The sequence below is a fragment of the Cupressus sempervirens genome, chromosome 7 (assembly GCF_028749045.1).
Source record: "Cupressus sempervirens isolate cs-2001-9-10 chromosome 7, ASM2874904v1, whole genome shotgun sequence".
Taxonomy (NCBI): domain Eukaryota; kingdom Viridiplantae; phylum Streptophyta; class Pinopsida; order Cupressales; family Cupressaceae; genus Cupressus; species Cupressus sempervirens.
In genome coordinates, this window is record NC_143124.1 from 729,441,195 (window position 1) to 729,452,541 (window position 11,347).

Below are 11,347 nucleotides of genomic sequence, written 5' to 3' on the forward strand. Positions count from 1 at the left end.
AAGGGCCTCAATAGTCATGGGCACATTCTCTTGTAAGAATGATTTAAAATATCTACAGGTATTTATTAGCTACATTATCTCATAATTAAATTATAAATAAAACAAAATAATATGACATGCTTTCCAAATATGTGATCATAGTACCTTAGTAAATGCAATATATATTCATGAATGTGAACTTGTTTTCTTCTTGGTTGTAGTGAAAGTTCACTTCCGTTTGGGAATAGTGTGGGTAAATTCATGCTTAATAGGTCCTCGGTGTTGTATTCATTTATTGGTGAATTATTAATTTCTGGCCATCATATTATGTTTGGATCATTGGTTTTCAAGCCTGGAATTGTTGTAATAGTTTACACTTTTTTTCTATTAGGCAATTTGGGAATGAATGATGATGTGTTTTGGAAGTATGTGTCATCATTTACAGTAGTTTTCATTTTGGTTATTGTTGTTGTGTCTTGACATTCTATTGACAAGTTGGGGAGCATGTTTGATATGTTTTTGGTTATTTCAAGAAATAAGTTGAGTTCATCAATGTCAATATCAACATTCTTTTAGTATAGGTTATTTTGGATTTTGGATTTTATTGCATTCAAAACATTGTATTTATTGACATAACAATCATAATTATTTTCATGTAGTTTGTTTGGTGTATAAAAACAAGTTCAAAGTATTCTAACCTTCTAGGAAAAATACGAGCAATGATTGAAATAGTTTGGAGGAAACTTATAATGTGAGAATTATAATTATATTGTCCTCCTTTTGCATGTGTCACTTGTAAACTGGGTTTACTCTAACAATAAACATTTCTTCTACTTGGGTGAGGTTTTTTAGGATATTTGGTTATTCTTCAAGGTCCAAATTGTTTGCGAGAGAAATTTGTTGTACCCCTTTTTCTACAAAACATCTAGACCATACGGATTCTAGAATATATTTTCTTATGGATATAACTTGGTAGTTTTCTTACATGTGACGCATGTTTTGACTAGTAATAATGCATCAATGTCTTGTCAGAATTGTTTCAATGATTCGCAAAACTATGTTGTGAAAATACTAGTTGGCTTAAAAGTAGGTACTATTGGGTTGTGGGTTAATAAAGTTTTGGATGTTGTCTATATTTATTGAGATTTCTACTTGTCTGTTCTATGTGTTGGTGTTTTGAAACAACACAGTTCCAAATTACCCCAATGAGAACAAGATACATCTAGGGGCAGCTAGTTCCCATCTTCAACATACCCTTTTAGGCACTGAGCCAACTATAAGGTTAGATCCTTCTTCTACTTCAGGCTCTGCAAAACCTAGGCGGGTGGACCTGTAGATTCTTCATATGTTACCAGTTGTCAAAAGCATACACTAAATCTAAACAAAGTAGATAAAAACACTAAATCTTCTAACACTTATGCAAAGATCTCAAACATGGAATAGCTAATAATATGGCTTAAGAAATTGATAAGCTAAGTGAGGGCATCACATTTCAGCTCTTCAACGTTAAAGGGGAAGGCATTTGATTAATGATGTTGATTTCAGAAAATCTCCAAATATGTAGCACTAAGAATAATTTGATCATTTAATTGATCAATGCCTTGTCTATTGGGCAATTCCACAAATTAAACACACATATATGATACTAGTGAATATTCCATACATCTATATGTCAGATCTATCTTGTCACTTTTTGAATCAAACATTGGTGTTCATAAAGAACTCATTCTTAAGAAGTATCCTTCTCAAATAACTAGCAACCCTATCTAATACATCAAGCATTTACTTGGCCCTTTGTTCCAACAACAAAACATATCAGGCATACGACCTTAAGGGGATGTAAATGGGTCTCAGTTCTTCATTCCTAAACCACATGAGATTGCAAATTCAAAAGATAGGAGATGAGAATCAGAATGAAACTAAGGAGATTCTTGCTCATTTGTATTCATTTCATTGAAACTATACATTCATATGCATGTAAAATAATTCATAAAATCACTAAGTAGATTAGAACTAACTATATTATCTTAACTACTATTGTTCATACAAGAGAAATATGCTAAAGAATATGGTGGAATCATAGTGATGGAAACACCTCAAAACTAGAATCATTGGTTTCATAGACCTGAGAAAACTCAAGATTGGAACACACATGGTATCACAGTAGTGAGAATTTTTTTTTGAAACTGGAACCCTCTAGTTTCATAGTGAAAACTGCCAACCTTTTGGTCTCACAGTGATAAGTGGAACCCTTACAATGGATGAGAAAAATAAAGATATAGAAAAAGAATAGAATCTTGGATCTAATCTCAAAATGACATGTGTCCACTTGAATATCCATTCTTTGATGTTGTAAAACATCTCTCATCTTTCTACCCATGAGATTCGATTTGGTTTTCATCATTATTTTGTAACAAACCTAAAATATCTCTTCTTCAATGATGAAAACCCTTGTATTACCAAAATATCTGAAGTGCATCATAAAATGCTAATGATACCTTGATTCAACTAATTTGGATGTGACAAAACTCACCCATAACTGCATTCATGCTACCTTTTATGTTTATCCAGTTCATCATTTCATTGGAAATCAGATCTGAACTGCCTCAACTAAATGAAACTAGAAATCAAGTACCTGGGACAAAATCTCAAATAATGTGAACTAGGGGCCTCCTGTGCAAAAACAAACTCCAAAAATGGAAAGTTTGTTCTCTCCTGGTTCTGGTGATATATAACAGCACTATATTTACTTATCAGAAACACCTAAAATCTCATTTTGAAAAACATGTCCCATGTACTAGCTCTCTGGTCTGAATTTGCCTCTTTAATATTTATGCAAAAAATATATAATTCCTAAATTTAAGACTTTAGGATATAACCATTTCAATTTAAAAAGTTTTTGCATGTGATTATTTTGAAAAACATTAAAAAATCACTTTTTAAGTCACCTTTTATTTTTTACCCTATTCATGCATTTTGGGTCAACTGAGGTTTGACTTTTTAGCCACGTGGTTGCACGACATTGGTCGGTGTTTGCCACATCATCTTCCACCCAAGCACCACATGGCACCTTCTAACAGGTCAACAAATCATCGCCACGTGTCATTTTCTCATTCACTTCCTGACTACTCTGTCATTGTCGCATCACCTACTAACTGAACTGTCACATCACCTCTAATTAGGCCTGTTGCCATTAGGTGCATTATCACATTTACAGTCAATAGCTGTTGACTGGGAATGTGGTAATGCCCCCTTGCGACGTGTCACCTCGGCTTCCACACCATGTCAAAACATCCTCACCAATTGTCATCAATTGATTGGTCTGTACAAGTCCAACTGACACCACGTGTTGACTTTAGATTCGTTCAGATTTCCACGTCATTAGATGACGTTAGTATGGCCATTCAAAACTTTTGTGTAGTTACCTCCAACTGTCATCCACGATGGGTGGGGTCCTCACACAAGGATGAGCTTCAAAAGAGCCAGCGTCCTTAAGACATTTTAATGTATGAGTGACTTGGCTTTTAAACACATGAAACACTTATCATGTAGGCCCTGTTTGGTTGGGGAAGATGAATTTTCCTCATAACTAGGTTATCTGATAACCAGATTTTCGAAAACCTGGTTATGTATTTTAGGAAGATAGTTGGACCGTTTGGTTGACACGGAAGATGAATTTTCAAATCCATATTCTGCGTTTGGTTGCCAATTTAGAAATTGGAATTGGAACAGAATATGACTAGGAATATCTTTTTGTTGCGTTTGGTTGTTCATTTTCTAATTGGAATTGGAATTTGATGTAAATTTTTTTAATCTTATTTAATTAGTGAAACACAAGAATTAGAATGAGTAAAGTATTAATATTTGGGATTTAATTTATTTATAATTAGACTACATTATTAATATTTTTTATTCTTGAATATTCACAGTTTTATTTTGTTAGTCAATAATAAATAAAATGATTATTATTTTTTATTTTAATTCTATTTATTAGCAAAGAAAAGTAAAAAATAATCATACATGCAATCATTTGTACGAAGTTATTTTTTGTCCCATTGTTGGAAATTGTGATCATATATATTATATATTTTTGAAAAATTGTATAAGACAAATTTATCGTCGAATTGAATTTATTGTCAAGTTCATCCGAACTTCATAATTGTCGAACTCGAATTGAAACTTGAACCTTGTGACTTAGCCGCTAAATATGTGTGTTTGTGTCCTCTCTCTGTCCCTCCCTGTGTTTGTGTTCATCCACGTGATTTGGCAGAAGGATTGGACACAATAAATGTTGTTTATGCAGACGAATTATTGCCTACACTATATGAGAATTCTCGCATCTCTTAAGACTAGTTGCCGACACAGAGAGGGATTGTGAGGCATGTTGTGGCTCTTGGTTGGTATCTTCAGAATCCATTGGCCATGGTTGCAACATTATATAGTCTTGGCAAAGAAATATTATCACTAAAGCTTCATTCACTAGAACATTTCCTTACTCCAGATGAAAAGTATGAAGCTGTTGAGCAGGTAATAGTTACAACAACCAACTGTAGAGGCTATGAAACCACTTGTCTTTATAAATGCTATTGGTTTTTTTAAGGGTTTGAGGGAATGGACAAGCAGCATCCGAAAACCATGTTATGGATCCATTGGATGATACTAGAATTCATCCAAAGTCATATGAATTTGCCAAGAAAATGGCTAAGGACATATATTGTGAAGAAGCTGGACATGATATAGATGATATGGATGAGGAAACACAAGAAATGGTTGTTGAGCATGTCAAAAATATCTTGATCTGTTAAATGCCCTTGATATTGATGAATATGCTAGAAGTGTGGAGCAATGGACATCCAATAAAAAGCAGGAAACCCTTGCTGACATAAAGAGTGAATTGTTACATGGATTTTAGGATTTGAGATCGCCATATAAAGAGCCATCCCAGGATGAGGAATTTTATCTGCTGACTGGAGAAAATGAAGAGACCCTGTAAATGGAAAAAATTGTCCCCGCAGAGTCCAAAATCATCGTATAATTTGTGATCTGGAATCAAGCTTGACATGAATAATATTGAAAGAGGAGCTTTCTGATGATCTAGATATAGATCCTTTAGAAAAAATTGCAGAAGGCAGCATCCTTACCTGTTGGGTGAAAACTATGACAAAAGTGAAGTACATAGTTGAGTTAACTTGCAAAGAGAGTTCACTAAAGAATGATAACTATCAGGGTGCATAGGATAAGGATAAGGAGGTTAAGGATCCATATTTTGCGGAAGAGGATTCCATTTCACGAAGTGAACAAGAGAATGAAACCATTAAGTTCCTAACAGATAAAGAGCCAGGGGAGAGTATTATCCATCCATGCTTGAAAGGGCCTACTCACTTGATTCTAACACTGAACATTTTCAATGGAGTTTATGCACACAAGGATATTGTGGAGGGAGGAAAAGACCAAAAGGATTTTGCTAGCTATCTTCGACTTGGAAAATACTTTCAATTGGGGAGGAGACATTTGAAGATCTTGATGAGGTCATAGACAGATATATATTCAAGAGAGGATAAGATATTTTAGTATTTCATTCTACTGTTTGGTGAGTCATAAAACACACATCAACAGACACCTTTCTACAGATGCAGGAACACACAAGCTCCTTTCTCTCTCTCTCACTCTCTCCCTCTGTCCCTCCGTCCCCCCTTCTTATCCCGCACTCTCTGCCCCTCTATGTATCTCTCCCTTTTAATAAATTTATTAAGTTAGTTAATTATTCAACAAAATATGCAACTAAATTTTACGTGAAATATTATATAGGAAAAAATATACCATTTTACATTCACATACATTAAACATTTGATGATAACTTTAACAAGAAAAATGATGCTTTGTTAATAATTGCTCTTAAAAAATGTGGAATTTTGGCAACATAGATTTTACATGCAATTTTAAAAAAAAGATCATGAAAATCATTAATCATATAAATCATATTTTAACATCATGAAATTCTAATAATGAATTTCACATAATTACTACAATATGAAAACTTGCTAACTTGATAGAACAATATCCATGATTTGATGGTGGTGTGAAAACACACCGTTAAACACGAAAACACTGAGAAATCCACGATGTATGCCTTTATGCCCCACATTCGACGACACACCGTTACATACGAAAACACTGAGAAATCCACGATGTATGCCCTTATGCCCCACATTCGACGGCAACCCTCTCATGCTGCTCAATCTTCCCATTACTGTTTGTGTTGTTAGATGGTCAATCCTACATATATGAACTAAACATGCTTGAAAAATTAAAACCTGATTTTTTTTTAATGGAATACACCAAGGAGTGGCATCAGAAATATTGATCGTTTACAAACACAGTAAACAATCATCCGATAGCTCATTTTTTATCAGCATGTGTGGTCTTGCAATATTAGCAAATCAAGAGCAATAAAAAAATACAAGAGAAAGACACTTTATCAATATCGTTGACAATCTTGTCAAGAAGCACGTACATAGGAAACCAAACCGTGGAAAAAAAATAAGAAATTTAAAAAATATCCAAGCAAATTAGGAATATACATATAACATGGGACATAATCATGACTGTACAATCATCTACCAAAAATCCTCAATACTTTTGATAATCTTGTCAACGAAAACATACATAGGAAATCAAATAGGGACAAAAAGACAAAAAAATAAAAACATATGCAAGAAAATTAGGACTATAGATATAACATAGGACAGAATCATGAACTATACAATCATCTAGCAAATCACATTTCTATATGCTTTCAAGTTCTACAATTGAGCATTCATCATTTGCCACTCCTTGTGTATTCCACGTATGTATGGTTCAAATATAACTCTAATTAACAATGCAATGAACAACTATACCAAACGTTTACGAGATCATAAACTACGTGTTGTGAGAGATCAATGCAATACCATTAAACAAAGCCAACTAACCCTCTGAAATTATTTCACATGCCAATCGTGTGAATGCCAATGAAATGAACAACTAAACTATGTACTAACCAATGCCAATCATGTCAATGAAATGAATGACTAAACTATGCATATATCAAGTATGTATACATACGTACATACATGCGTGAACATACATATGCACAGACATACATATATACGCACATACATACATACATACACATGTACATACATGTGTACATACATACACACCTACATACATACATACGCACATAAATACACACATACATACATACATGCTTAGCAAAATAGAAAAAAAGTGCTCAGTAATGATTTCCAATATAGTGTTGTGACAGATCAATGCAATACCATTACACAAAGCCAATTAACCATCTGGAATGACTTCACATGCCAATCGTGCGAATGCCAATGAAATGAACAACTATCCTACGTATTGACCAATGCCAATCATGTCAATAAAATGGATGACTAAACTATGCATAGATCAAGTTTGTATACATACGTACATACATGTGTGTACATACATATGCACATACATACATGCATACATACATACATGTGTGTACATACATGCATACGCATATACATACATACATGCTTAGCAAAATAGTAAAAATGTGCTCAGTAATGAGTTCCAGTATAGTGTTGTGAGAGATCAATGCAATGCATAGATCAAGTATGTATACATGCGTACATGTATGTGTGTACATACATATGCACATAATACATACATACGTACGTACATACATACATGTGTGTACATACATATTGTTTGTTTTAAATCTGTTTAGCAAAATAGTCAATATGTGCTCACTAATGAATTCCAATATAGTGCTGTGACAGATCAATACCACTAAAATGGACAACTAAACTTTGTAACAGTTTCTTGCCAGTAATGAGTTCTAGTATAGTGCTATGAGAGATGAATGCAATACCATATAAATAGAGCCAATTCATAAGCTATGTATAGATCAATGGCAATCATGGCTTTTATCTAGACATAATCAATATGTGCTCAATATGTGCTCAATAATGAAATTTACAAGTATATCACTAGCTTTTATCTATACATAGCTGACCTATACATAGTTTATCATGGTTCTATTTCTATCTGCTATTTGCTTAGCATAGTCAATAGATGTGGTAACTATTTGTTTCAAATCTATTTAGCAAAATAGTCAATATGTGCTCACTAATAAATTCTAGTATGGTGCTATGAGAGATCAATACCAGTGAAATGAACAATTAAACTTTGTAACAGTGTCTGGCTGTTTGTGTCAAATCTGTTTAGCAAAATAGTCAATATGTACTCAATAATGAATTCCAGTATGTGCTCACGTGATTACTTGTATATATCATAATGCCAATCATAATAGCAAAACATGGCAATTATGATTTTATCTATACATAGTTGACCTATACATAGTTTATCATGGTTCAAATCTGTTTAGCAAAACAGTCCAATATATGTTGTAACAGTTTGTTTAGAATCTGTTTAACAAAATAGTAAATATATGCTCACTAATGACTTCCAGTATAGTGTTGTGAGAGATCAATGCAATACCATTAATCAAAGTGAATCATGCCAATGAAATGAACAACTAAACTATGGATATATCAAGTATATATAGATCCATGTAAAATCATTCAACATACTTATGATGTCATAAACTATGTACAGATCAATGCAATACCATTAAACGCAGTCAACTCATAAACTATGTATGGATACATGGAAGATCAATGGCAATCATGGCTTTTATCTATACATAGTTGACATATACATAGTTTATCATGGTTCAAATCTGTTTAGCAAAACAATCCAATACATGTTGTAACAGTTTGTTTAGAATCTATTTAACAAAATAGTAAATATATGCTCACTAATGACTCCCAGTATAGTATTGTGAGAGATCAATGCAATACCTTCGGGCTGTCTCACCCTCCTCGGTCTCGTTGTGCACTCCCCCTATTCTGCCTGTACCCCTAAGCTCTCCTCTTTCCACCTCTTCGGTTCATGATTGGGAGAATAAACTCGTGGTCAATTTATCTTGTGCCAGCATTGACCCGCTGTCCTTTAATTTTCTTAAGTGTGGTCTCAATTTTGCTTGCACCCCCATTGCCATCCCTCATGTCAAATTTCTGATTGAGATTGAGAATGCCATCAGTGGGCTAGCTGCGGATGTCGCCAAAGAAATTAGGCAAGACTATGCGGTGGCCCTGAGGCATGCCAAGCCACCCAAGCACAATATCCCCAATTCTGAGATGCGCGCCTTCCATGACTTAATTCGCAGTAATGACATTGTCATTACCAAAGCGGACAAAGGTAATGCCACTGTTGTTATGAACAGGCAGGACTACGTGTCTAAAGTTCTGGACTTACTCTCAGATCCGAATAGCTATAGGATCCTCTCTCGCAACCCTTGCTCTGTGATCCTTAAGAGAGTCAAGTCCAGTTTGGCCAAGTCCTCGTTTGATGAGTCAACAAAGAAAAAATTGTTACCTTCTAAAGAGGTGACCCCTCGCATCTATGGGGTTCTGAAAATTCACAAACGTGGCATCCCTTTAAGACCAATTGTGGATACCATTGGCTCTCCCACGTACTTGTTGGCCTCCCACCTTGCCAAGATCATCTCGCCTCTGCTAGGAAAGTCTGACTCTTTCATCAAAGACTCCAACCATTTTGTCCAATTCATTCAGGACACCAAGTTGGAACCTAGCAATATCTTGGTTAGTTTTGATGTGGTTTCCCTCTTCACCAAGGTCCCCATTCTTGACTCCATCAATCTTGTCAAACACAAGGTCGGGGATGAGATCACAGAGTTGGTTGAGATTTCTTTAAGATCCACCTTCTTCTCTTTCCAAAATGTCTTCTATGAACAAGTCGATGGAGTAGCCATGGGTTCGCCCCTCTCCCCGGTCATTGCCAACCTCTTCATGGAGCATTTTGAGGAGATGGCTATCCAGTCCTTCCCCCTCAAACCCAAATGGTGGAAACGATATGTTGATGACACTAATGTTTGTTGGCCACATGGGCTTAAGAACCTTGAACTATTTCACTCTCACATCAACAGTTTGGTCACCAACATTTCCTTCACCAAAGAGCTCGAGTCAGACTATCAGTTGCCTTTCCTAGATGTCCTTCTTATCCGAAAGGCTGATGGGTCATTCGGTCGCAAGGTTCACCGTAAGACCACCCACACTGACTTGTACTTGCACGCATCCTCCCACCATCACCCCAGCCAGAAGGTTGGCATCCTTAAGACGCTCGCCCTCAGAGCTTTCAAAATCTGCGATGACGACAACTTGCATGAAGAGCTCACTCATCTTCGTCATGTATTCATGTTGAATGGATATTCTCACAAGCAAATCTCTAAGGCTATCAACCGAGCCAAGTCCTTCTTTCTTTCTAGGTGTACCCTCAGTCCTCCACCCAACCGGCCTCCCCGGTTTGCCACCCTTCCTTTTGTCGATGGCATCTCTCAGAAGTTGGCCAAGATCTTATCAAAAAAGGGTCTTCATACTGCTTTCAAACCCCTTTCGCAGTTGCGTCATCGAGTTCCTCCCCTTAAGGACACCAAAGACTCTTTCCTCAACTCGGGAGTCTACAAGATTGAGTGCTCTTGTGGGGCCCCTTACATAGGGGAAACAGGCCGTTCTTTTCGTACCAGAATTCGTGAGCATGGTGCAGACATCAGACATGACAGAACCCATAAATCTGCCCTTGCTGAGCATTCTTCGACCACCAAACATCACATTTGTCTGGAGACCGCCAAAATTCTTTCCAAGGAGGATAACTTCTTCAAAAGAAAACTTAAGGAAGCTATTGAAATTAACTATCATCCCATCAACCTCAATCGAGATGATGGATGGTCCATTAGCTTGTCTTGGCAACCTCTCCTGGGCTCGCTTAATACTCAGCATCACCCTTGATGCTTCTCGAGCTTTCTTGCCCCCCCTGGTGTGTCCCCTAGTCTTCCCTTGTCGCTCCCCCATTTTGGCCTGTCCGGTTTATGGGGAAGCCCCCCCCCCCCCCCCCTTTCGTCTTCAGTCTCTTGGCCCCACCTTGTGGTCTTTGAGCTCCTCCCTCCTCATGTTCTCTGTGTTCTTTTTTTAGGTTGCTTCCTGTTGTCTCTCCTCTCTTTTTTCGTTTCGTCTTAGCCCTCCGTGTCGCTCTAACCCTCGAGCTCTTTCCTCTGCCATTGGTTTCAGCCTTGGGTCTTCCATCTTGATGTCTTGTTTTTTTTTTTTTTTTCTTATCCTCATTTATTTATTTATGATTTGTTTTTCATCTCTTTGTGTTTGTATTCTTTAATCTGGGTTGGTTCCAGTGTTGGGTCTGTTTCGCACTTATGGCTTATTTTCGCATTCTCTTTTAGTAGCGTTTTTAGTTTTTA

General features: G+C 36.2%; 1 protein-coding gene across 1 annotated transcript; it reads left to right on the top strand.

Annotated features, from left to right (window-relative positions):
• Nucleotides 1-8,867: 8,867 nt before the first annotated feature.
• LOC149549307 (uncharacterized) lies at nt 8,868-10,883 on the top strand. The gene has a single exon (XM_089794300.1). The coding sequence runs from the start codon at nt 8,868-8,870 to the stop codon at nt 10,881-10,883; it is 2,016 nt and encodes a 671-aa protein (XP_089650426.1).
• Nucleotides 10,884-11,347: the final 464 nt, after the last annotated feature.

Excerpts from the sequence above, each read along its gene's own strand:
- LOC149549307 (XM_089794300.1), top strand. The coding sequence starts at position 8,868 with ATGCAATACCTTCGGGCTGTCTCACCCTCCTCGGTCTCGTTGTGCACT.